General features: G+C 37.2%; 2 protein-coding genes and 1 pseudogene across 5 annotated transcripts; 2 read left to right on the forward strand and 1 right to left on the reverse strand.

Annotated features, from left to right (window-relative positions):
* The first annotated feature begins 9803 nt into the window (after positions 1-9803).
* Positions 9804-13451, forward strand: LOC113272874. The gene is made up of 4 exons (XM_026522667.1): positions 9804-10358; positions 10508-10718; positions 10988-12542; positions 12614-13451. Exons 1-4 carry the CDS (start codon positions 9804-9806, stop codon positions 13449-13451), a joined length of 3159 nt encoding a protein of 1052 aa, XP_026378452.1.
* A 457-nt stretch (positions 13452-13908) lies between these two features.
* LOC113276175 (serine/threonine-protein kinase D6PK-like) lies at positions 13909-17668 on the forward strand. Of its 4 annotated transcripts, none has more exons than XM_026525745.1 (4): positions 13909-14357; positions 14713-14788; positions 15314-16410; positions 16557-17439. In XM_026525745.1, exons 2-4 carry the CDS (start codon positions 14768-14770, stop codon positions 17437-17439), a joined length of 2001 nt encoding a protein of 666 aa, XP_026381530.1. In that variant the 5' UTR covers positions 13909-14357; positions 14713-14767. The 4 variants fall into 4 exon arrangements, with proteins under 4 accessions (XP_026381530.1, XP_026381529.1, XP_026381531.1 ...); XM_026525744.1 differs by having other exon boundaries at positions 13909-14316; positions 14587-14788; XM_026525746.1 differs by having other exon boundaries at positions 13910-14357; positions 14587-14788; positions 16557-17668.
* Positions 17669-20248: 2580 nt separating this feature from the next.
* Positions 20249-21850, reverse strand: LOC113272875 (annotated as a pseudogene).
* Between the last annotated feature and the right edge of the window lie 2684 nt (positions 21851-24534).

Below are 24534 nucleotides of genomic sequence, written 5' to 3' on the forward strand. Positions count from 1 at the left end.
TGTCCCAATTGTTGGGAGGCAACGTGAAACCCACAATTTCCATCCTTTGGGACATCGTCGGTACCGATAACACACTATCGAATAATTTGAGGGAGCTGTAAGAGATACTCATCCAATACCGGTTTTACTACCTTCCTTAGGCGACCTTTTTTGTTCACAACATCTCCTTGACTTTCTTGACTCTCATTAGGAGGTGTAATCTTTGGGTTCACTTGTTGATCCGTTGGTGTGGGTGTTTCCTTCCTCGGCCAACCCCTTTTCTTTACAATAACTTCCGCACTTGATTGACTTTCAAGAGGTAGAGTGCTACTTGGATTTAAGTTTAAAACCGTTGGTATAGTTGTATCTTTCCTCGGCCGACCTCTTTTCTTTTTAGTCATCTTCTCTTTGTATTCCGTCTCGGTATAATCATGTCCGTGTGGATTGCATGTTGTACTCAAAAACTCTTTCAATTGTTCCCTTTCTTCCACCCTTGTATTTGTGGTAGGTGGTCTACCTGGTGGATCTTGTTTCAAGGGTTCTTGAAGTTGTTCCATAAAAGGATAAACAATCGGCATCAACTTGTGCTTCATAGTTTTTTTTTCCAACCTATTCATTATGGGGTACTTGTCGAGGATTATTCTCCTAAGTTCCATGTCGCCAAACTCTTCACTAGGAGCTTCTCTTGGAGCCGGGGTGAAAGATAGTTGCTTCCAATAAGGATCAATATCTTCAATCGGAATCGGGGTTTTATGCCCACCAAGCATATAACGACATGGAAGTCCGATATCCTTCATTATCCTACAATTACAAGGGTCGTCATACTTTTGATACAACTTGAGATGTTTTATCATAAAATGTATTGCCCAGTACGATACATTGCAATGTATACCAACAAGCAACCAATCATCCTCCTTGTAGCACTTCAACTTCTTGTGCCTAATTTCTTCGAAAGGCTTTCCTATCTTGTTGATATCATTATTAGTGTACCCATAAATAGCATGTTGCAGCTTCACAATCCCATTTTGACTCGTAAAAGTAGACCTTTTAGTCTCCCATGATCTTGTTATACCATACTTGTGGACTCAAGTTTGAAATGTTTATAATATTAAGTAAAAGGATACACAAACCTATCTTTGTGTGGCCTAAACCATTGTGTCTTGTAATACGCCACTACTTTGGGGTAATTAGTGCCCCAATCATCCTCGAACTCCTTCAAGTTTCTCTCATATGCTTCCACACTCATCGACCAAACCAATTTATCTCACGATTTCATGAATAACCCAAATTTAATCTCACTTTTTTTTTCCATTCTTCGTCTTCTTTCTTTTTCCCTTCCTCTCTCTCCTCTTTAGTTACTTTACTAAGACGTTCATCTTCCTCTTTTTCATGTTTACTACCTTTCTTTGCCTTTGGATTTTGGATATGATTCCTGCAATTATTTATAAGATTGCATTGTATTTTCCACGTGCAAATCAAATTTCATGCCTTGGGAAAAACTATCCTCATGACGTTCATTATTGCTTGTTAATTATAGGTCACTACAACACCGGGAGTTTCGTCTTCGTGGTATAGAAGCTTCAAAGTTTCCAATGTCCAAATATAACTCTCATCCTTCTCACGATCCATAAAATACCATGCCACCTTGAACGATTGCTTATCCGAGGTTTGTCCTACAATGTTAAACAAAGGCATGTTGTACCTATTCGTCTTAGAACTACAATCGATGAACAAAACTTGGTAAAAGCACCGGGACAATTGAATCATATTGGGATGCGCAAAAAAATACGATCCACCCTCCCCTCCAATGACTCATGGAGTCTCACCGTGTAGTTGTATTTGTGGGCCAACCATTGTGATTCTTCCATTACCTTTCTTACTCCCCATTTAATTCTTTTGATAGTTGCTTTGGCCGCATAAATTGTACACAATAAAGAGAGGTTAATCTTGTAATCCCTCTTGAACTTACTAAGGAACTTACTTGGTTTAGTTCCCCAACTTGTTTTTACTTGTTCGAACTTGTGCGGTTTCAACTTGGAAACTTGAGAGTGTCCAACAAGACTTTCCGGATCTTTATGGTTATGCCAACCAACAACAACTCTGTTCATTCTCCACGTGTTATTGGTGTGTTCGTTCCTCCAAAAAAATAATCTTGAATGGGCATCCACACTTATTTGATTTCTTCTTGTACACCCTATTCATCTTCTTATCATACACATAACCCTTTCTCTTATGACTTACGTCCAACCCACTATACTCGCAAACCATGTCAAACCGCGAAGGTTTTTGTTGGTTTTTTTTCACTATAACGCACATCTTCTCTTTTCCTTTCTCAACAATCTAATTGTTTGCTTCGTCTTTTTCCAACCATTCCAAATCATTTGCATAATGTGCGGAAGTATCAGGACCCCTAACACTGTGAGCTTTAGCCTGATCCTTCATCGGTATTAATACAATCTACAAAACATCACAAGTTAGTTGATATATACTACCATAGTCGGCAAGGTCGATATATAAAATAACAACGACAAAGAACAACTGGGAGGGTCGAAGAATACAATAATGACAACCAAAGAGCAGCTGGCAGGGTCGATATATTCAAAACAATGACGGCGAAAGCATATTTCACAACCTAGTTCTCTGTGCTGCAAAAGATATTTAGCCGGCAGGGTTCATATTTTCGATGATGACGACTTCAACAAGGGAAAATAGTCGGTACGTTTGTATTTACAAAAACAGTGCTGACAAAAATACTGCTCATGAAAAGTCGTAGCATTTGGTAATCAAAACCAAGCCGACTACAGTAATCGGCAGGGTTAGACCATCTACGACCGTGACGATACTGGGCAGCAAAAGGTGAAAAAGAAAATTCATCATTTGCATGGTAAAATCACAAACTTCACCACGTAAGTTTACCTGATTATTTGCAGCTTCCTTTTATGCTTTTGAGTCATTAGATTCTACGTTTGGCTCAAGACATTCATCACTTCCATATCCATCTTGAGTTTGAGGAAAATAAAAGCGAGGATCATGCATATAATCCATTTGATCATGATTTGGTAGATTATCATACAAGTATACGTCTGTAGGAGGAAAATTAGAAGATTCCCCCACTTCAAAATCGGGATTAGAATCACTCATCTCACTCATCTCCAAATCCAATCATATAAATCAATTAACTAATCCAACTAATCTGATCATATCAATTAAAATTGGTGATAATCATTGCATGAGCAATTTAGTCATTTAAAAAATAAATGGGTAAGAGGTGTTCTGTTATACTTCAAAATGACCCGTGTTTTGTCTTATTAGGTATATCCCATTAATCTGAGTATATCCTGGAACCAAAATAATATCGTGTGTTTGTTCTGTCACGTTAATGAAGTTAACAAGGCAATTTCTATATTATACATACAGGGGTGCGATTCGCTCACAGACTTTGTTTAACAGAGTCTCACACAAAGTCATACAGACAACGGATCATGCAAGTTCTGACGGCTAAGATTTTATGTAAAAACACGCGGATTTTAATAAGTGCTCCATGACCCGATTGAAAAGTTTAGATACTTTTCATCTTTCCCCTTTTCTCTTCTCTCTTCTGCAAAAGAGTGAATCTCGTTTTTTCACTTTCTTCCACTGTTCTGTACCAACAGAAATTCTTAATGGTTACAGATCGATGATAACACTAGTAACACCAAAATGTCTACAACCTGGAATTATACCTAAAAACTCTAGATTATTAACAAATCAAAATGTCTATCCAAATCCAATGTCTTATACTAATAAATTCCTAAGTTATTGAATTCATACCAATATATAATACTCCTTCATTCTAAATTTCATTCTAAATTTCATCATTAAAAGTGATTTAATCTTGATTCCTTAATTTCGAAATTTCACCAAATATATAATCAAAGACATATATTTAAACCAGTAATCAACTAAATCAAAGAGACACAAGCCTGAAATAGGTTCAGCTGGAGTTCCTAGCAGCTCCAATATTGAAACTGAATCTAAAGCCACATCGAGATTTCCATTTTCTTCTACTTGTCCAGAAACCCAATCACTTATGAAATTAAAAATGGCTGGTCCCGTAGCTTAGATCTCTTCGATTAATTGATTGGATTCAAGATCTTGACTTACAAAATTTGATAGTTTCATACACAAAGAGAAAAAAACACACGAATCCTAGGTATTGTTATCCCTGTTTGTGTTAGAACGGGGAGGAAACCAAAGAGGTAAGCCGTCTTTTACCGTCTTGCTCTAATTATCTCTCTCTGTTGGAAATAATCCATATAAAACACAGAGTATTTGGCTCATCTAACAATCATTAAGAGATTTTAAGACTCTCCATAGATCCATCGACTGATAAATTATAAATTTCATAGAAATCGGAAGAAGGATTCGAGAGAACGATGATCTATTAGAGATAGAGAAAATGGAGAGAACGAAACCCGAAAGAGAAGAGAAAAGGGGAAAGATAAAAAGTATCTAAACTTTTCAATCGGGTCATGGAACAATTATTAAGACCCGTGTGTTTTTGCATAAAATCTTAGCCGTCCAAATTTGCACGATCCGTTGGCAGTATGACTTTGTGCGTGACTCTGTCAAACAAAGTCTGTGAGCAGATCACACCCCATACATAAAATGGAAAGATGCTCTACGTACAAACTTGGAGATAGGTCCAAGTATGTAGAACAATGGTACCTATCCTCCCCTTGTGGGATAGATGTCAGGGATTTAATCCCCAGTAGTAGTGTAGTGTAAGGGGTAGGCGGGTCGGGTCAGGCAGTGGGGCCTGCCCGACTAACTGAGTATGGGTAGGGGCCCAGAGCAGTTATCGCGTGCTCAAAAAAAAATGAAAACTATAGGGAGACTCATTTTTCAGTTTTTCTCCACTGTGAAACTCATGGGCGGAGAAGTTCAGACGCACACCCATTTTTGATGTAAAAATTCCTCAGAAATTCATTATTTTCTAAAATCATGTTTGTCCGAGTTTTTTTTTTTCCATAGAGAGGAGGAAAGAACAGGAGTTTCCCATCTATGTCATCTTCCATGGATGCCGCTGTATTGAAAAGAAGAGGAAAAAGATTATTAGCTGCTCCACTCCATGGAGTAATCGAAATTTTGTGATTCTCTACAGTTTCATCATCATCTTCCTTCATAATGTGAATGTCCTAGTTTCATCATCATCTTCCTTCATAATGTGAGTGTCCTAGTTATGCACTTATTGTCTTAGAACATCAACAACCATCTGCTTCTCTTGTTTACTGGTGGAAAGTTCTTATAAAAAAAGAAGTGCATTTAGGATTGTATAATGATTCTTTAAGTTTGTTTTCTCGGATGACCGTGCTTGGATGGACGGGTGATCATTATACATATCCTTTTGTTCTTAAAGCTTGCAGTGAGATTTCTGATATTCGTAGAGGTAGAATAGTTGATGCTGTTATTTATAATAATGGGTTTGAGTCAAATGTGTTTGTTTGTAATTCTTTGGTGGCAATGTATGCCAGGTGGTGCGTTAGAATAATCTCAGAAGATGTTCGATGAAATGTGTCATATGGGTGTGACTGATAAAGTCTCGTGTAATTCAATTGTTGCTGCTTAGTAATCTGGGGACTCAGATTAAGCTTTGATGTTGTTCGATAGAATGAAGAGAAGAGTTAAGCTTTTTCCTGACGTGGTGAGTTTGGTTAACATTCTTCCTGCTTTTTCAATCTTCGTATAAGTGTCTAGTTCCGAGTACAAATGAGTGAGATGGCATAAAAGGAACCAAGTTCATTTGTTAGTAGTTGGATAAACGACTCGTGTAGCATAAAAGGGAGGGAGATAGTGCATTTGTTAAGCACCTCAAACGGGTAGTTGAACTCTGGACTTAGATTATAAGTATGTTGATCTGTGGGGCAATTAGGTCATGTAGTTCATAGTTAGGGTCAGTTGTACGTATTCTGGTCCTATTTGGATTCCTCGTATCATTTTTCCGGTTCTTTTTATGAGAGGAGTTGATGTTGGCTTATATTTATGTAAGTTCTTTTACTACAAATCCTTTAATCTCATAGAATATGTAAATTTGGGGTTTAAGGTTTTGGTGGTGGTGTTGGGTGGTGAGGACACCTTGTTATGATGTTCTTTGGCTTAATTATGTCTTAATGGTTGGAACTGAATCAATAATATCATAATGGTGTTGGCGTTGGTCATAATGGTTGAATAATTTTGTTACACAGCTTCGAAAATGGTTGCGTAACCTGTTATGCATCTATAAAAATTATTGCATAACTTGTTATGCAGTCCAAAAAATGGTTCAATAACACGTTATGTAGCTATTATTGTAGGTGGATGACGAGTTATGCAGCCTTTTTTTTTTTGTATAACTTGTTATGCAGTACAGAGAATGGTTGCATAACATGTTATGCATCTACTTTTTGTTAGTATTGAAACCAAAAAAAAAAAAAAAGGTTGCATAACATGTTACGCAGTCGAGAAAATGGGTGCATAACCTGATATGCATCCGTAAATATGGATGCATACTGCATTATGCATCAATTTTTTTCATGTACGCACTAAAATCAACCAAAATAATGGTTACATAACTTGTTATAGATGCATAACTTTGTTATCCAAATGCATAATTTGTTATGCAGTGGAGAAAATGGTTGCATAATTTGTTATGCGTCTGCAGAATTTGTTATGCATCTTTTTTGGTGGCTGCATAATGGTTATGTATCAAGTTTTCGAAAATTTTGCCTAAAATGATGATCACCTCCGATTTTTTCGTGAAAACAAAAATTTGATATTCTTGTTTGTACTCGTTGCGTAGCTCCCTTAAAAAGATTTCCAATGATATAAAATTTGTAAAATTCCAAGGAGCGGATTTTTAGATATGTTATATCCAAGTTGCGTTGCCAATTATACCCCTGATGTATAACCAGTCATGCGGATGCATAATCCGTCATGCAGACAATTTTAACAATTTCATATAATTATGGGTGTCACGGAACTAAAAATTAATTGTGGGCCTCACAATGAAAATATTATTCTTTTTGGGCCTGCCCCTAATTTTCCCGAAAAAACGAAAAAACAAAAAAACTTGGAGATGACCATTTGACTGTCTAATTAAACCTAATTTCTATTTTTGGTTATAAAGAAGAGACACCAATAATGTCATCGGAAGAAAACACATCTAAAAAAAAAGAAGCAAAACCTAGGGTTTGGACGGGAAGGAGCTCCGATTTTTTCTCCCTTTCTTTTCTTTGCGTTTCACGTTTTCTCAGCTTTGCGCGTTCATGGCGCAAAATCAAGTTCCGCCTGATTTAGGCGAACAATCACAGCCTGCATATCATGCACGTGGTCGTTTCTTCAACAATGCTAACCATGTTAGAACACGTTCGAAATCAAGATCACGACAGTTCTATAGGACGAAGGAAAATTCTAACCATAACCCTAATTCTAGCGGTTCTGGAAAACAGGTTGCAGATGGTAATATGGTTGCGGGTGATGGTGGTAATCGATCATGGACATCCATAGTTAAGAATAGAACTCATGTTCTTTCTAAGATTTATGCGGACTCTTTGTCACATCCTCCGGTTAGAACATCAACATGTGAAGTTTTTATTACAATTCCGCGTGAAACTCATGTTAGAATTAAAGCTGTTTGGAAGTTTAGTTTGGTTGGTCGTTTAGATTTTAGAACACTCAAATTTGATGTTGTTAAGAGGGAGTTATTGAATCAATAGAAGCTGGGAGGTTCGTTTCAATTTATTCCATGGGTTAAAGGTTATTTTGTTATCAAGTTAGACAATGAGGATGATCACAGTAGGGTTAGCTATGATGGTCCGTGGAAGATTAATGAGCAACAACTTAAAATTCAGCCATGGACGCCAATGTTTGATCCTGAGTCGGACAAGGTTACAAGGGCTGCTGTTTGGGTTCGTTTTCCAGCTCTTCCATGGGAATATTGGGATGACGAATCATTGTTTAAAATGGCTAGAGGTTTAGGTAAGCCATGTGCGGTTGATCCGCGAACCTTAAATTATGAGTATGGTTATTTTGCTGCGGTTTTGATTGATATTGATTTCTCGAAGCCACTTGGTAAGATTATTATTAATGGTGAAGATGGTGAGGAAGCTTTTGTTCAAAACTATGAAATCCTTAATCGGCCTAGCTTTTGTGATCACTGCATATCCATTGGTCATATTAATGCTGAGTGTCGTATTAAGAAACGTAGAGATTTACAAGAGCAAGCTGATGCTGAAAAGGATCCAGAGATCAAGAACAGAATTGAAGCTGAGATTGCTGAGCTTCAAAAAATTTGGAAGAAGGAGAAAATATTAAAGGATAAAGTCCCAAATCTGGTGGATCAATCGGACGCAAAAACTACGCCACCATTACTTATTCCAACAACGAAAGTCCCAATTACAAAGGTTTTTGTTGGAACCCATAGATATATTGGTAGCCCTTCAACGAGTGTTGTTGATGAATCTATTCCTCCAGTTAACAATGTAGGTGCGTCTGATGATGCTCTGCATAATGATAATTCGGAGAAGTGCAAAGATAGTGAAAGCCAGCGCAATAGTGCAAGCCAGCGCAAAGATTGCGCTTCTTCTGAACGCAATGATTCTGTTGATGCGGAGATGCTCAATCATGGTGCTTTAAGTACTGCTTTAGTCATGACTTCTTCTGAGGATGTTGACTTGGTGGATGATGAAGAACTTGATGCTATTAAAAAACTTGAAGAGTTGAAGAAAAGGACTTATGATTTGCAGAGAGATGCGGAGGTGGCCAGAATTGAGCAAGAAATGGTGCATACTAGGGTTGAGACTCTTAGAAAACTATCACTGGAGAAGAGGAACCTGGACCTTGAGCAGAAGAAGCAAGCTGAGATCAATTTTGTTCAAGATAATATTGAAAACCTTGTTGAAACTATAGCTACAGGTTTGCTCCCTACAAATTCTGTGTTGGAACCTGTTGACGAGGCTGGTTTTAGTGCTGCTACTAAAACATCTAGAAGATCATCTCTGGAAAATTATGTTGATAATATAACTTTATCAAACAGATTTGAATCTGGCACTGAGGAAAAAGAGGCAGAGGAGGTTGTTTCTGATCTTCGCAACCAAGTACTAATCCTGTAGATGTTGAATCTAAGAAGCTTGAATGGAGTGCTCTGATGGATCAAGAGGAGGGGAAAAGAAGGCAGCGGCAGACAAATTGAAGCAAGAAACTTTGGAAAAGAAAGCGTCCGGCACTACAAAAACTAATCCAAAAAAGAAACCGGGCACTAAACCTGCGTAGAGTACTAGCCATGTTGAAACAAGAAATAAGATGAAATTAAGGGGTTCAGCAAGCCCTCCACGTGATAGGGGTAATCAATGAGGGTCTTCTATTGGAATGCTCAAGGCTTGGACAAAGATGGTGCAAAGGCCAAGTTAAAGGAGCTCTATCACTTGCACAAACCTGATGTCATTTGTATTGCAGAGCCGAAAGTTTTTTGCACTACATATTTTGTTAGGTCTTTGAGATTTGATGAGTTTTGTGAATATGTTATCACTAATGAGGATGCTGGTGAAAAAGGTAACATATGGGTTATGTGGAAGAATTCTTTGGCAATACCAGGTATTTTATCTTCTTCTAAACAAGCAATTTCTTTAGACTTTGATGGTGTTTGGATTACGACTGTTCATGCTTATTGGGATCCGGTTACAAGGAGATTATTGTGGAAATAATTGGGGTTTGGTTTTATATCTATTCCTTGGTTGGTGCTTAGTGCTTTCAATTGTGTTCTTCGTCTGGATGAAAATAAGGGCGGTAGGCCAACTTTAAGTACTTATATGAATGAATTTCGAAGTTGGATTTCTGATAATGGGCTAGTGGAAGCAGATTCAATTGGCGAAAAATACACTTGGTGTAATTGTCAGAGTGGTGATCGTCGTATTGTTTCAAGGAATGATAGGGCGATTGTGAATGATGCTTGGAGTTACAAATATGAAAATTGGAGGTGCAAAGCTTTGCCAAGGATATGTTCAGATCATTCCCTTCTTTTTGGGTTTGCTTTTGACAGTCCAAGGCTCGCAAGAGCTCCATTTAGAATCCAGAAGATGTGGTTTGATCATCCGGGTTTTATGCAGCTGGTAGAAGATAACTGGAATTTGCGCCTTGTTGGTGCGCCTCCTTTTGTTTTTGCTGGAAAGTTAAAACATTTGAAGGAAGTCTTGAAGCTATGGAATAGAACTGTGTTTGCTGATGTTCAATTTCTTCTGAAACAGGCTGAACTTAGTCTTGAATCTGAAAATGATCTTCTAGATTTAGATCCTTCGGATGAAGTCCAATTCACTAAGGTGGCAGATGCCAAGAATGTTGTGGATGCAGTGCGGACTGATTTTGCAGTAATGCTTAAGATGAAATCGAGAGTTACTTGGTTGGAGGATGGTGACCAAAACACTAGATTTTTTCATAATAGCATTCGTATGAGGAGAAGTCAAAATACAATATATCTGAACTTCGTATTTCATCTAACTCTACTTTGGTTTTGCAGGATGAAATTAAAGATTTCATTGTCAATCACTATAAGGATAAGTTTAATGGTGGAGCGGTTGTCATTGATCCAAAATTGTTTGAGTTTGAGCATGAAAGAATCTCAGACCATGAGAGTTCTTTTATGGATGTTGTGCCAACTCTAGACGAGATTAAGAGAGCTGTTTTTGACTTGGGAGAGGATTCGACGCCTAGCCCAGATGGTTTCTCAGGTTCTTTCTACAGACATTGTTGGAATATTATTTCTACCGATCTTTTTAGTGCCATTAAAAATTGTTGGTTGATGAGGAAAATTCATAATGGCATTAATTCTAGTTTTATTGTTCTCATTCCAAAAAACACAAGGTCGGATGCTATTAAGGATTTTAGGCCTATTGGTTTGAGTAATTTTTTCTTCAAAATCATTACAAATTTTTTGGCTACCAGGCTTGGTACGGTTCTGAATAGACTGATTTCTGAAGAACAAGTGACTTTTATGAAGGGAAGAACATTCATGAAAATATAGCTCTTGCGTCTGAATTGATTAATGATATTTCTACGTCAAGGAACTTTGGTAATGTCGGCTTAATACTTGACATTTCTCAAGCTTTTGATACTGTAAGTTGGGAGTTTATAACTGAATTTTTCTGTCAATATGGTTTTTCTGAAACCTGGTGCTCTTGGATTCATAGTATTCTTAGTTCGGCTAGGATTTCTGTGCTAATAAATGGCAGTCCAGAGGGTTTCTTTAGTATCACTAGAGGGTTGCGCCAAGGTGATCCTATTTCACCTTTGATTTTTGTTCTTATTGAAGATATTTTGAGTCGTAATCTCTCTAAATTGTTTGCTAATAGAAGTATGCACAACATGGTTAGTAAGAAAGGTGTGGATCCAACACACCTTCTCTTTGCGGATGATATTCTTGTTTTCTGCAGAGGTAATCTTTATAGTTTGCAAAATTTGAAGACTATGCTTAGTGTCTATGAGAAGGCTTCAGGCCAGTGCGTAAATTACGCGAAGAGCAAATTTTATTACGGCGGTGGCTCTTATTCTCGGAGTATTTCTATTGATAATTATTTGGGCATGGAAAGAGCTTTATTTCCGGATAAATATCTGGGAATTCAATTGAAGCCTGGCATTGTGCGGCACATTCATGTCAGGCAGGTGGTTGAAAAGATTATGGACAAGTTGGCTGGTTGGAAGGGTAAACTCTTATCTTTTCAAGCTAGACTGGTTTTGATTAGATCAGTGATTGCTAGCTATGTTATTCACTCTATGGTTGTTTATAAATGGCCTTGCAATATCATTAAACAGGTTGAGAGGGCTATTAGGAATTTTCTTTGGTCGGGTGATGCGGAAAAACGTAAGTTCTTTACGGTTTTGTATGACAACCTGTGCTGTTCAAGACGTGAAGGTGGTCTAGGCCTTAGAAGATTGGTTGATGTTAACAAGGCTATGCTTATGAAGTTATGGATTTCAATTCGTGATTCGGACAAGACTTGGGCCAGATTCTTGAGGGCGAAGTACTTCAAATTGAATGGAGTTTTGATTGATTACAAACTTGGTTCTACGGTTTTTCCTGGAATCAGGTGGGTTTATGATTTTGTGCAGCAACACACTAGGTCAATTATAGGTGATTGCGCTAATACTTCCTTATTCTTTGATAATTGGCTTGGTGATTTTTCGATTGCGAAGAGATTAGGTATTACTTCCAAAGGCCCTAATGATTTTAAGGCTAAGGTTAGTGATATCATTATTGATGGTGCTTGGGCTATTCCTCAAAGCACTCGGGATTTGATGGTTCAGCTCAATATTGATGTTGGAAACTTGCATATTATTGCTAGCGGCGATGACTATAAGATTTGGGATTTAGATAGCAAAGGAGTCTTCTCAGTTAAATCTGCAAAGGCTGCCATTAGAGAGAATGCGGAAACTCTGCCAACTGCAAATTTGTTTTCTCGGCCAGTTGTGCACCCCACTCTAAGTGTTCAACATTGGAAGATCTGGGAAAAGCAGTGTTGTGCTAGTGATGATAATGTCATTAAGAAGACTGGGAGGTGTTTGCCTTCAATGTGCCGTTTGTGTAGACGGGATTGAGAAACTTTAGCCATATTACTTGGCAGTGCAGATTTGCGAAGAGAATTTGGGCTTGGGCGGCTCGTATTTTTAATCTGCATCCAAGAAAAGATTTGGTGGCTTCATACAAGGCTGTTAAAGGGTGCAACATGATGATTAAGGATCTGTGGTTGGTTGCTAATCTTGCAATCACTACGGAGTTATGGAGGCTGCGCAACAAAGTTTATTTTGAAGATGTTGTTGCACATTGGCTAGGTTTTAAAGGTAGAGTTTATCAGTTAATTCGTGATAACTCAATGCGGATGAAGGGCCATATGAATAATACAATGGAGGATTTACGCATCTTAAATTATTTCAAAGTGAAGCATAGATCGTGCAAAGTTTCTTCTCCAATTGAGGTAAGGTGGTGTCCTCCTAACCAAGATGAAATCATGATTTGCTGTGATGGTGCGTCCCTTGGAAATCCAGGCCCGACTGGTGCTGGCGTTACTTTTCGTGATGCAAACGCAGTTGTTTTGGGTGTCCTCTGCGTTGGCCTGGGATTGCAGACAAACTTTTATGCGGAAGTGTGCGCAGTTATATATAGTGCTATGTTGGCCAGAAGGTGGAATTTTAGGAGTATCTGCGTACAATCTGATTCGATGAGTTGCATTCAAGCTTTTCAAAATGAGGGTTTACCTTGGCAATTAAATCAGAAGTGGAGATTGGCGAGGAGTTTCTACTCCAATATTCGCTACATTCATAAATATAGGGAAGTTAATTTTTTTGTAGATGCTTCGGCTAAGCAAGCATGTTTGCTAGATGAGTACATTTTTGAGTTTTATAAGGGAAGGCCAATTTCTATGCTTTCTGTAGAATGGCCGGATAAGATTTATTTCCGTTTTAAATAGGCTAGTTTTGTTGGTAGCCCATGACTAGCTCATTATAGCCTAGGACCTGGACAGTTTTTGCTTTTTTAATCTATTTTATTAACCGAAAAAAAGAAAAAGGAAACACATCTACCATACTTGTGTACAACAACAGTACAACCGTAGTATCCTTCACACATTTTTTTTTTTAATTTGTTTTTGTCTCGTTTAAAAATCGCTGCTAAGAACCGACCAGAAAAGAAAGAAAAACACGATAGTCTTTGGTTCTGAATTGTGGTGCGTATTTGAACATGGACAATAATGCTTTTTGATTAGCTGGGATTAGAGGTACAAAGACTATTGACTTTAAACCATGAGGTCCGAATCCGATCCAAGAAAAAAAAATGTTTGCGACCATTCCACCTGTGCATTAGGCGGGGTAATAATTCATCATCTGCACTAACATTTATCTACAGTTAAAAGAGGCCCAGAGGGGTCTTCATTCCGATGTGTTGGCCATAGAGTCCCCTCTTAAGCTTGCAAAGTACAAGAAACACGGAAACAAAGAAAGAAAGAAAAAGAAAAACAGGAAAAAATCAGGACATCATTTATATATTTTTAGAGAAAGAAAGAGAGAGAATTGATCAACCTCTCTACTCTCTACTGAAAGAATCAGAGGTTTTTAGAGAAAGAAAGAAATAAAGACAGGTTACTTTAACTAATAACTGAACTCTTTATCTCTCTCTCTCTCTCTCTCTGTGTAAGACTCAAATTACGACGACGATTGAATTTACACAAGGGGGAAAAGCTCTCATTACTTTGGTTCGACCGGATCTGATCGAAACTTTTCGTTTATTTCTTGATTGATTGAATTGAGTATTGAAGAATCTGATTGGTAGAATGAAAGGTTATCAAATTTTCTTACATTTATGATTCTTTTTAAATCAGGTTAGGGATTCATTCCGAACTTCTTTATTTCATTCATTACTACTTTTTGTTTGTCTTAATGATTAATGTTTAGAGGATTTAATGTGGATCAACAATTGTTTTCTTTTTCTTTCTGTCTCAAATTCTTGTTTCTGAAAATTTTGTCCTTGTGTTTTGTGATTTTTGTACAAACATATATAGTGATTTTTCCTTACCTGAATTCTTGTTTTTGTGATGTTGTATTTTACAGTCTTTGTGTAATTGATAAGCACAGCTCTTTGTGCTCAATCGGATTATTGATGTAGCTGTGGTTTGATATCAAATTGTTCACGAGAATTATTAATTGGTGGAGTAATAGTTAGTGATCTGATTCTAGGGCAAAAACTAGGGATTTCAGAAAGTTCGATAGGATAATTCAGTTGCTGACCAAAATGGAGCTGGGGAAAAATGCGGTATGATTTGTATTCTGTGAATTACTTTTTAACCATTCATATGTGAAGCTTCAGTTGTTAGTACTGTTTGTTTTCAAGAAACTGGTTAGTAAGAATTGTGTTATTGTGATCATGTCTATATGAGTTGATTATATTTAATTGATGCCAGTAGTCCAAACTTATCATGAGGACTTAGAAGTTTGTTCGTAATTGATGGATGCAGGAGATGTGACTTAATTACCCTCTTACATGCTTGTGAAACTTGTCTGTAAGTGGGTGACTGATGATAATGAATGGGAAAATGAGACTTCAGATTTGACCATCTAATTGGCTTAGATTTGGATTGACTATAAATACACTGGTTTGACACTCGGTCGTTGTTGAATGAAGTGTATTCACTGTGATCTACTTGTTAATCAGTTAACGTTACGTATGGCTATAGTTTTTTTAAATGAAAACTGTAGTGTTTTATTTCACCTTCGGCTGTCTACTTCTGCTGCTAAATCTAATATTATTCTTTTTTGGACTTTCTTCCCCTTCCTGCAGCCTGAATCCTCAAAGCGGTGCTCATTCAGTGATGCAGTGTCCTGTGCTTCTTATGCAACTGCTGTAGATTATGGGACGGAAACGGTTGGCTATCAAATGACTACTGTGGCTCATCTGAAGCAGTCCCATAAAATGATGGCTCGGGACCATTTGCAAAAGAAAGAACCCCCTACTTCATCGAATAAACACTTTAAATCAGATAATACGAAACTGCTAGTAGCAGAATCGAGCAGTCACCTTGACAAGCAGGAGCTAGATCTACCGGAAGCAGCTTCGGAGGGTCTTTCGTCAGGCTTGCCTGTTCAGGAAACGACCAGAAGTGGCATCAGTAAACATCTGTTTGATGATTTGGAGTCCTGTAGTTCAAACTACTTGCCAAAGCCAGCGAAGTGTGTTTCAGGCCCTTGTAAAGAAGCTTATGGGCACCCGAACGAGCATCTAATATCTCACCCAATCATCAGAAACTGTCAAAGTCCTCCACAAAGTCTTTATAGTGGAACTCAATACACAGAGGCTCAGGACACCTTTGCCCCCGTGGAAATTAGTGAATGCACTAGCAGTTTTGATAAAAAGTCGGCTGGAAGTACCAAAGTTAGAAACTCCCTTGACTTTATAGAGAGTGGGAAGACCAGTGTCAGCAGAGGCAGCAGTGGCAGCAATGTAAGTGATGAGAGCAGCTCAAGTAGCTTTTGCAGTGCGGTAAATAAACCCCACAAGGGAAACGATACAAGATGGGATGCAATTCAAGCCATTCGATCTCGGGATGGAGCGCTGGGATTGAACCATTTCAGGCTCTTGAAAAGGTTAGGATGTGGAGACATAGGTAGTGTATATTTGTCAGAGTTGAGTCAGACCAGAAGTTATTTTGCAATGAAGGTAATGGACAAAGCAGCTCTAGCAAGTCGAAAGAAGTTGTTGCGGGCTCAGACAGAGAGAGAGATATTGCAGTCTCTTGATCATCCCTTTCTGCCCACTTTATATACGCATTTTGAGACAGATAAGTTTTCTTGCTTGGTTATGGAGTTCTGCCCTGGGGGAGACCTGCATGCACTCCGGCAAAAACAACCTGGGAAGCATTTCTCAGAGAACGCGGCAAGGTATTGTCTTTCATTCTTACTGAGCATGAGAAATCTATAAAACCAAGCAAATTTTGCTTGCTAATTGGAGAAATAGCTACTGTTCGAAGTGAGGATTTTTTAACGATTTGTATGAGTTACTAAGCTTTTGCTTTGATGTGGTGCAGGTTCTATGTGGCAGAGGTACTCCTTGCTATGGAGTATCTGCACATGCTTGGAATCATCTACAGAGACCTTAAACCCGAGAATGTTTTAGTTAGAGATGATGGCCATATAATGCTTTCAGATTTTGACCTCTCTTTAAGGTGTGCAGTTTGCCCAACTCTGGTGAAGTCCTCAAATCCAGATATGCACTCGTCAAAGAAAAACTCGGGTGGATACTACATCCAGCCTGCTTGCGTCGAACCCACTTGTTTAATTCAGCCATCTTGCTTACAACCAACATCATGTTTCACACCACGCTTCTTAACAAGTAAACCCAAAAAAGATAAGAAAACCAAGCCAAAGAACGATCCATACAAGCAAGTGAGCCCACTTCCAGAGCTCATGGCCGAGCCTACCAGTGCTAGATCAATGTCCTTCGTTGGTACACATGAGTACTTGGCGCCAGAAATTATTAAAGGTGAAGGCCATGGAAGTGCTGTAGATTGGTGGACCTTTGGAATCTTTCTCTATGAGCTTTTGTTTGGGAAGACTCCATTTAAAGGGTCAGGAAATCGAGCCACTTTGTTCAATGTTGTTGGACAACCTTTAAAATTTCCAGAGAATCCAGCCGTGAGCTTTGCTGCTAGGGATTTGATCAGAGGTTTGCTTGTGAAAGAGCCTCAGCATCGTCTTGCATATAGGCGTGGAGCCACCGAAATTAAGCAACATCCATTCTTTCAAAGTGTGAATTGGGCACTTATTCGCTGCACCAATCCTCCCGACGTGCCAAAGCCATTCATGGCAGAATTACTACAGTCGGAGATGTCAACAACACCAAAAACTGATAATGTGTCGAAGGTTGACGTTAAGCCTTCAGGTCATTACTTAGAGATTGATTTCTTTTAATTCGTTCTAGTTGTGATTTTTCCACCTAGTTCACACCCTTCTGTGAGATGTGCTTTAATGGTTCTTTTTCCATGGTACAAACAGAAATTCTAGTCCATCTAAATTGCAGATTAACTCGATTTCCATTCTTCTTTTTTCCTCCCTTGTTCATTTCAATTTTATGTTTCAAAATAGGCATGTAAACACCAGTAAGAAATGCAAAAAAGAAAATGAAGAATGAAGTTTGCTCGCTTTGTCTCTATCTTTTTCGTACTAAATTTACTTTTGTTTCCTTATTTCTTAAGACTCGAGTGTTCCTAACATGGATAGAAGAAGTAACCTGTTATAGGGGGGCATTCTAATAGGACAAAAAGGTCATTACATGATCATTCAAGGTGTTTCTTATAAAAAAGATATTGGAAATGACAAATTAATCCTCATAATTGATAATCTAGTTTAATGATGATAATCAAGTTTAGTGTTAATGATTAATTTCACTTATATTAATTCAAAATCAAAACCAAAATCAGATTTTTAGAGTTGAAAAAAAAAAAGTTTAGAGGAGAAGGTCAATCTCAATCAATTGAAGAAATTAACCAAGAAAATGAAGAACCAGGACCTGAAAATGATCGGGTGTACTTCTAAATTAGTCCCAACTAGCTTTTTGTTGCTCAAAGTTATCTAAAATACGTAAAAAAAATCATTTTTTTTTACATTTTCAGAGCTAATTACGGTTGGAATTTTGCTCATAACCAACCGTAAATCGAAGTTACGGTTCGTAAAAGATGAACTACCAACCGTAACTAGTTAAATTTGAAGAAAACCCAATCGTAAAACCAGTTACGGTTGGTAACTAAATGCTCGATACCAACCGTAACTGAGTTACGGTTCGTAAACTAAAATGGTTACCAACCGTAACTGAAGAAAATTCTCAGATCAAAATATCCAGTTACGGTTCGTAATTAAATTAAAATCAACCGTAACTCACATAAACCCAGAAATTTCAATTTCAATTTTCATCTAAAACCCTAATTTTTTGATAGAAATTAAACTTAAATCGAACAAAATAAACCAAATCGTAACTGGGTTTTCAAAACATACCTCATTTAAGTCATTACACTACACTTGATTAATTTTCGAATCGTCGATTAATCGAAAATGATGAAATTTTGAGTTTTAATGGAGGTTATGGTTGATGGGAGGAGGAGAAGAGAAGAACAAAGTAAACAAATTTTCAATTTAGCTTTGATTTAGGTTAAAAAATGGGGAAGATAATCTAGTTAATTTACACCCTTTATAGGACATCCCCTAACCAACTAGAGGGACATTACTATCACACTGCCGCCCCTCTAATAAACCATGCCGCTCCTATAACAGGTTACTAGAATAAAGCAAATCTGAAGACTGGTGCGACACATACAACTTTCACGTTCGATCAGCTATTTTTCTTAGGTCATGTTAGATATTTGGGTTATTTGGTCTTTGGTACTTACATTTTGACCAATATTAGTGTTTGGTCTAACATTTGTCCAACTTAGTGGTTGGTACTTGAAAATGACGTTGACCTTTGTTGACCCGTTAAGTCTTGACTTCAGGTTACTAATTATTTAAAATAATTAAATAAAACCTAATATTTAGTTAACACCGTTAAAACGACCGATAGCAATTTAATTGGAGAACCCTAATAGATGTTTTTCCCCAAATTGGAATTTCAACCCAACTGTTCAACTCGAATGCAAATTGAAGAACCCAGACAAGTTACAAAATTTAACACAAATTCCTTTCTGTGCAGACATCCCTACGCTGGCCACCATTAGAGAAAAAAAGGAAGGAAAAACATGGTTAATTTTTTGTTATAAACATGATCATTCATCATCACAATTTAGATTAAAACAACTGAAATCATTAACTGATGGGCACCACGTACACCAAACTACAAATACCACCACTCAATAATGTTCATTAATAAGAACACCTACCAAGACCCCTAATACGATTCATAATCATCCAAAATATGAGGGAAAAGTAAATAAATTCTCTGATTAAATTAATAATGAATATTCAATAAGCCCAATTTACAAATCACAAAAAATAAGATTCAGCAGAAACCCATTTTGGGGATACTGAGTAAACCCTAACATTCACTGCTATTGAAATTGGGGAAACTGAATTAAATAAGAACGAGATTTCCTGCACCCTTTTAAGACCCAAATTAGATTAGTGAAACCCAAGGAATAATCAAAACCCTAATTGAACATAAATTGTACCATTACTAAATTCTAATCTCTGCAACAATAATGTTCTTCATCATTCAATGCAATTAAAGCAAATGGTTGATACGTTTATGTGATGGGTTTCAAAAAAAAAAATTACAGTGGAGAAGAAATAGCAGACTGGACATGATGGTGGTAGCAGAGACAGAGCAGCATATAGAAAGAGATAAGAAAAGAGATGAGAGTTCGTGAAAAACAATATAAAACCGTTTCATTTGCACCGGTACGACTCGGTTTGGACCGATGTGACTAGGTTAATAGGTTAGGACTTAGTTTGTCATTGTTACCAAAGTACAAGATATTTTGTAGTTACGTATTTAATTAACATAAAATTTAACTTAACAGAGTCAACGCAAGTCAACGTGAAGTCTAGGTACCAACCACTAAATTGGACAAACGTTAGACCAAATACTAATATTGGTCAAAATATAAGTATAAAATAACCCTAGTTATTTACATAGCCTCTTTCATATTGAAGCACCGAACCCTTTATGCGAGTGGTATCATATAATGGCAAGCGCTTACAAGTCCCATATAACATTTAACCTCAACTAAATTTACCTAAAAAACACACACTCGTAGAAATTCCTATTGTTTCCATTCAGTTTATGTCTGCCATCATTTGATAATGGTGAAGATTCTACTTCTTGCTTTTCTACAACTTTTTTCCCATCTGAAACAATGATAACCTCGCAATAATCCGGTGCATTCCTGTGCACAAAGTTGCTTGTCCCCAGCCTCCTCTTCCTCAGGCTCCTGCAACAAAATCTAACACCTGAAACTCATTAGAAATGATGGTTTTTGTTTATCAATTATGATATTTAATAAAGATAACTTTGAGGAAGGATCCCTTCACACTATTATTATCACACTATCTCACACGTTGGACGTCATTTTTATGAATAAAAACCAAACCGTAACGGACTTGAAGCTAATTTTTTGAGGATATGTTCCTCTTACCAAGTTCTACATGCCTACCAAAAATGAACACATTCCGAAATATAAAACCCCACAATCTACCGGTCTTAATTTCGACGGCCAGAAATCCGTTAATTTTCAACGACTCATTTTCAAGGTAGTAGATGGTGGTCTTATACGTTTTGGAATACACTCATTTTCGGTAGAAACATAGAGCTATGTAATAATAACATATCCCAGAAATATTAGCTTCAAATCCGTAATGGTTTGGTTTTTATTTGCAAAAATAACGTCCAACGTGTGAGATAGTGTGATAATAAAAATGTGAGGGGATCCCTCCTCGATAACTTTAAGGTAAGAGGCATGAGATTGAGCACCTTGATGATGCAGATAGTTCGGTTCCCATAACAAGTTTTTTTACTGGAATAAGTTCCAGGATTGGTTTTGCTGTCATATCACTTTCTATAAGCATAGTGTCAACTGGTACCTGGAGTTCAGAAACAGAACCTGTCGTCATAGGTCTTCAGAACACTATCCAATGTATTTCTGCAAGAAGGTGGGTTCTTGAACTAACCTTGGCATCAAAACACAGTCGAATGTATTTCTGTAAAAGGTTTTTTCTCCTGGAATTCTCTTCTCTCATGTAAGTCTTTACCTGTTCTTGGCTCACTTGACACTTGGATAACCTTCCAACTGTTGCACAAACCAAAAAAATCAAGTATTTCTTTTATTATTGCTTGTTTTTATGTAGTTCCATGGTTAAGCATCAACTAAGTTCTACAGAATTGAGCTAAAACATTTGCTTGATGAAGTCGTTATTTTAGTGACAATAACTTCTTCAATTTTTCCTTCAAACACTGTTGATTTTATTGACAAAGTTTGTTTATTGGAAATGTTTGACAAAATAATTCCATGGAAGATTCTTTCGGATGAAATATTGATTACATACCAAATGTCTCATGCAAATCTAACCTTGAGAGAAATGAATTACATGGATGTATCTTACCAGGAGTTGGAATGGAAGTGATTGGTGGGAAGATATGGATGAGAAAAACAGTAGCTCAAGGTAAAACAGAGTGATCAAGAGTCCATTTCAAAACATGCAAATCATCTTTACCAACGGCAACATACACGTTAACTCCTCCATCTCCGCTAATATTGTTCATCATAAAACTTCCACTCTCTTCACTTATCTCGACTATCTCTGGTGATATCATACTTTCGTTATTATATCGACTCATAGATGAAAAACCAGAACAAGGAAATACCAATTGGTCCTAAGAATAATATATTAGAGAGAGTCTAGTCCAATTGACCTAGTCAATTGTCTGTTTGGTCCTATTTGGTAATATAAATTATAGTTTGGTCCTAAAAAATTATAGTTTGGTCCTAGGGTGATGTCATGGATGATGTAAATGTCATCTTGTTGTGGCAGAAATACCCTTTTGGGACCATTACATCATCCATGATGTCACCATATGATATATATAGTCAATTATCAAGAGAGAGGATATTATTTTCAGATTTATTTTCTCTCACCTCCATATTTTCAGATCTACTTTCTCTCTCCTCTTTTTTCTTCTCCTGCTGATGCATAAACAATGAAGATTGTGTGAATTCTAGGGTTTTGATTTTGCAGAGATGATGAATACGATTTGCAGAGATGATAAACGTCATGAGGATATCAAGATGATGATTTTTTGACAAAGATTTTGTGTTTTCTCCTTGTTTTGATGTTGTTTGTGGTTGAAGATGATGATGAAGACGATGAAGATGATGAAAACGATGAAGATTTATGTTCTTCTTCGTCACTGTTGCTGCTACTGTTGAAGATGATGAATTTGATGAAGATCATTCTTGAAATGAACTCTGTTTTTCTCCCTGTTTTGATGTTGTTGTGGTTGAAGATGATGATGAACACGATGAAGATGATGAAGACGAAGAAGATTTATGTTCTTCTTCGTCACTGCTGCTGAAACTGTTAAAGATGATGAATTTGATGAACTTCATTCTTGAAATGAAATATGTTTTCTTTAGAAGATGATGATGCAAACGAATGAAGATGATGAAGATCTTGATTTTGATGATAAAGATCTTGTTATTGACGATGATAAAGATGACGATGATTTTGATTTTGATGTTGAAGATCTTGATTTTGTTGTTGAAGATCTTTGTTACTGATGTTTGCTGCTCGTGTTAAAGATGAATTTTTGCTGCTGTTGAAGACGATGATGTTTTGCTGCTGCTGTTGAAGACGAAGAAGAAGATGAAGTTGATGATCCTGCAGTTCATTTTTACGAATGAACTCTATTTTTATCAGGAGTTCATTTCTGGAATGAACTCTGGTTTATGTAGGTTTTTATCAGCAGTTCATTCTGATGAATGAACTCTGGTTTGTATAGGTTTTTATGAGGAGTTCATTTCTGGAATGAACTCTGGTTTATATGTTATTTTATCAGGAGTTCATTTTCTGGAATGAAGTCTGGTTTATATGGATTTTTATCAGGAGTTCATTTCTGGAATGAACTCTGTTTTTTTTAGGTTTTTATATGGAGTTCATTTCTGGAATGAACTCTGTTTTTTTAGCTTTTTATATGGAGTTCATTCCTGGGATTAGGGATGCACATGGGCGGGTATGGGCGGGTATAAGCTAAAACAAACCTCGCACCCACAGACTGCGGGTTTTTTTTTTCATAACCAACCCCGCACCCACAAACAGCGGGCGGGTTTTGTTACCCGCCCGCTACGGGTTGGGCGGGTATGGGTTTAAACGGGTTTAAACCCGCTTTATATTCAAGTATTTAGAGTAACTTCTATTCTCCTTGATTAAGTGAGAAAAAAAACCAAAACCCCCAAAATATTCATATCTAGGAAGTTCACAGATGAAGATTAAGTGTTGAATTTGTTGATTTTTCGATTGTTGTCGATTTCTGGTGAAGATTCGAAGTTGTTGTTGTCGATTTCTGGTGAAGATTTCTGGTAATTGTCGTTCGTAGGTGAAGAAGAAGAACTGAGGAGGAAGAAGAGGAGAGGCCGAACAGAGAGAAGAGTGTAGAAAGTGAATGAGGGTTATCAGTTATCCTATCTACTAGTATTAGGGTTTCATAATGGACGATTAGGATTAGTTTTATCTAATGGTATATAATCTGCGGGTTTTTTGGGCGGGTATGGGCGGGTATTAGCTTAAACCAACCTCACACCCACAGACAGCGTTTTTTTTTTTTTCATAACCAACCCCGCACCCACAATGGGCAGGTATGGATTAAAAACCCACAGATTTAGCGGGTACGGGTGGGTTTGGGTATCGTGGGCGGGTCTTGTGCATCCCTACCTGGAATGAACTCTGTTTTTTTAGGTTTTTATATAGAGTTCATTTCTGGAATGAACTCTGTTTTTTTAGGTGATTTCTAGAAAAAAAAAAGTAGACATTAACAGGAGTTCATTTTGAAGAATGAACTGCTACAAAAAAAAAACTAACACGGAAGGGTACTTTTGTCCAGTTAAATATTTTTAAATAATTATGGACCAAACAGTAAAGGCGTTTGACCAAATGACTAAACAGACATGGGCCCACCTAGAAAAAGACCAAATGATATTTTTCCCAAACTAGAATTCGTTCCTTCCATATATATGTCTGTCTAGTCTAACAAACTGATAAATTATACTCCTGCATTAATTTTTAATTTGCTCAGTATAAAGTTGGAAACATGAAAAAAAAAAAAAAAAAAAAAAAGTGGAGATGATGAAATGAAAATGTGGAGATAACAAGAAGTTTGTGGAGCGATGGATTTGGATGTTTATAAGAGAGGTCGTTGCCCTCAAGGCAAAAGAGAAAAAAGTAGAGTAAAAAGAGATTCTTTCTTCTTTTTTGTCCATAAGGTTCAGCACTGGAGAATAATGAACTGCATTCGAGAGTTCTATAGGT

Source organism: Papaver somniferum, chromosome 4, assembly GCF_003573695.1.
Source record: "Papaver somniferum cultivar HN1 chromosome 4, ASM357369v1, whole genome shotgun sequence".
NCBI lineage: Eukaryota > Viridiplantae > Streptophyta > Magnoliopsida > Ranunculales > Papaveraceae > Papaver > Papaver somniferum.

What these genes read in the sequence shown, in the direction of transcription:
- LOC113276175 (XM_026525745.1), top strand. Translation starts at nt 14,768, where the DNA reads ATGGAGCTGGGGAAAAATGCG. An exon ending in TGGAGCTGGGGAAAAATGCG is followed by an intron (nt 14,789 to 15,313) that starts GTATGATTTGTA and finishes CCCTTCCTGCAG; the next exon opens with CCTGAATCCTCAAAGCGGTG. An exon ending in TTCTCAGAGAACGCGGCAAG is followed by an intron (nt 16,411 to 16,556) that starts GTATTGTCTTTC and finishes GATGTGGTGCAG; the next exon opens with GTTCTATGTGGCAGAGGTAC.
- LOC113272874 (XM_026522667.1), top strand. Translation starts at nt 9,804, where the DNA reads ATGAATGAATTTCGAAGTTGGATTTCTGATAATGGGCTAGTGGAAGCA. An exon ending in CAGTGCGGACTGATTTTGCA is followed by an intron (nt 10,359 to 10,507) that starts GTAATGCTTAAG and finishes TTGGTTTTGCAG; the next exon opens with GATGAAATTAAAGATTTCAT. An exon ending in GTCATTAAGAAGACTGGGAG is followed by an intron (nt 12,543 to 12,613) that starts GTGTTTGCCTTC and finishes TTGGCAGTGCAG; the next exon opens with ATTTGCGAAGAGAATTTGGG.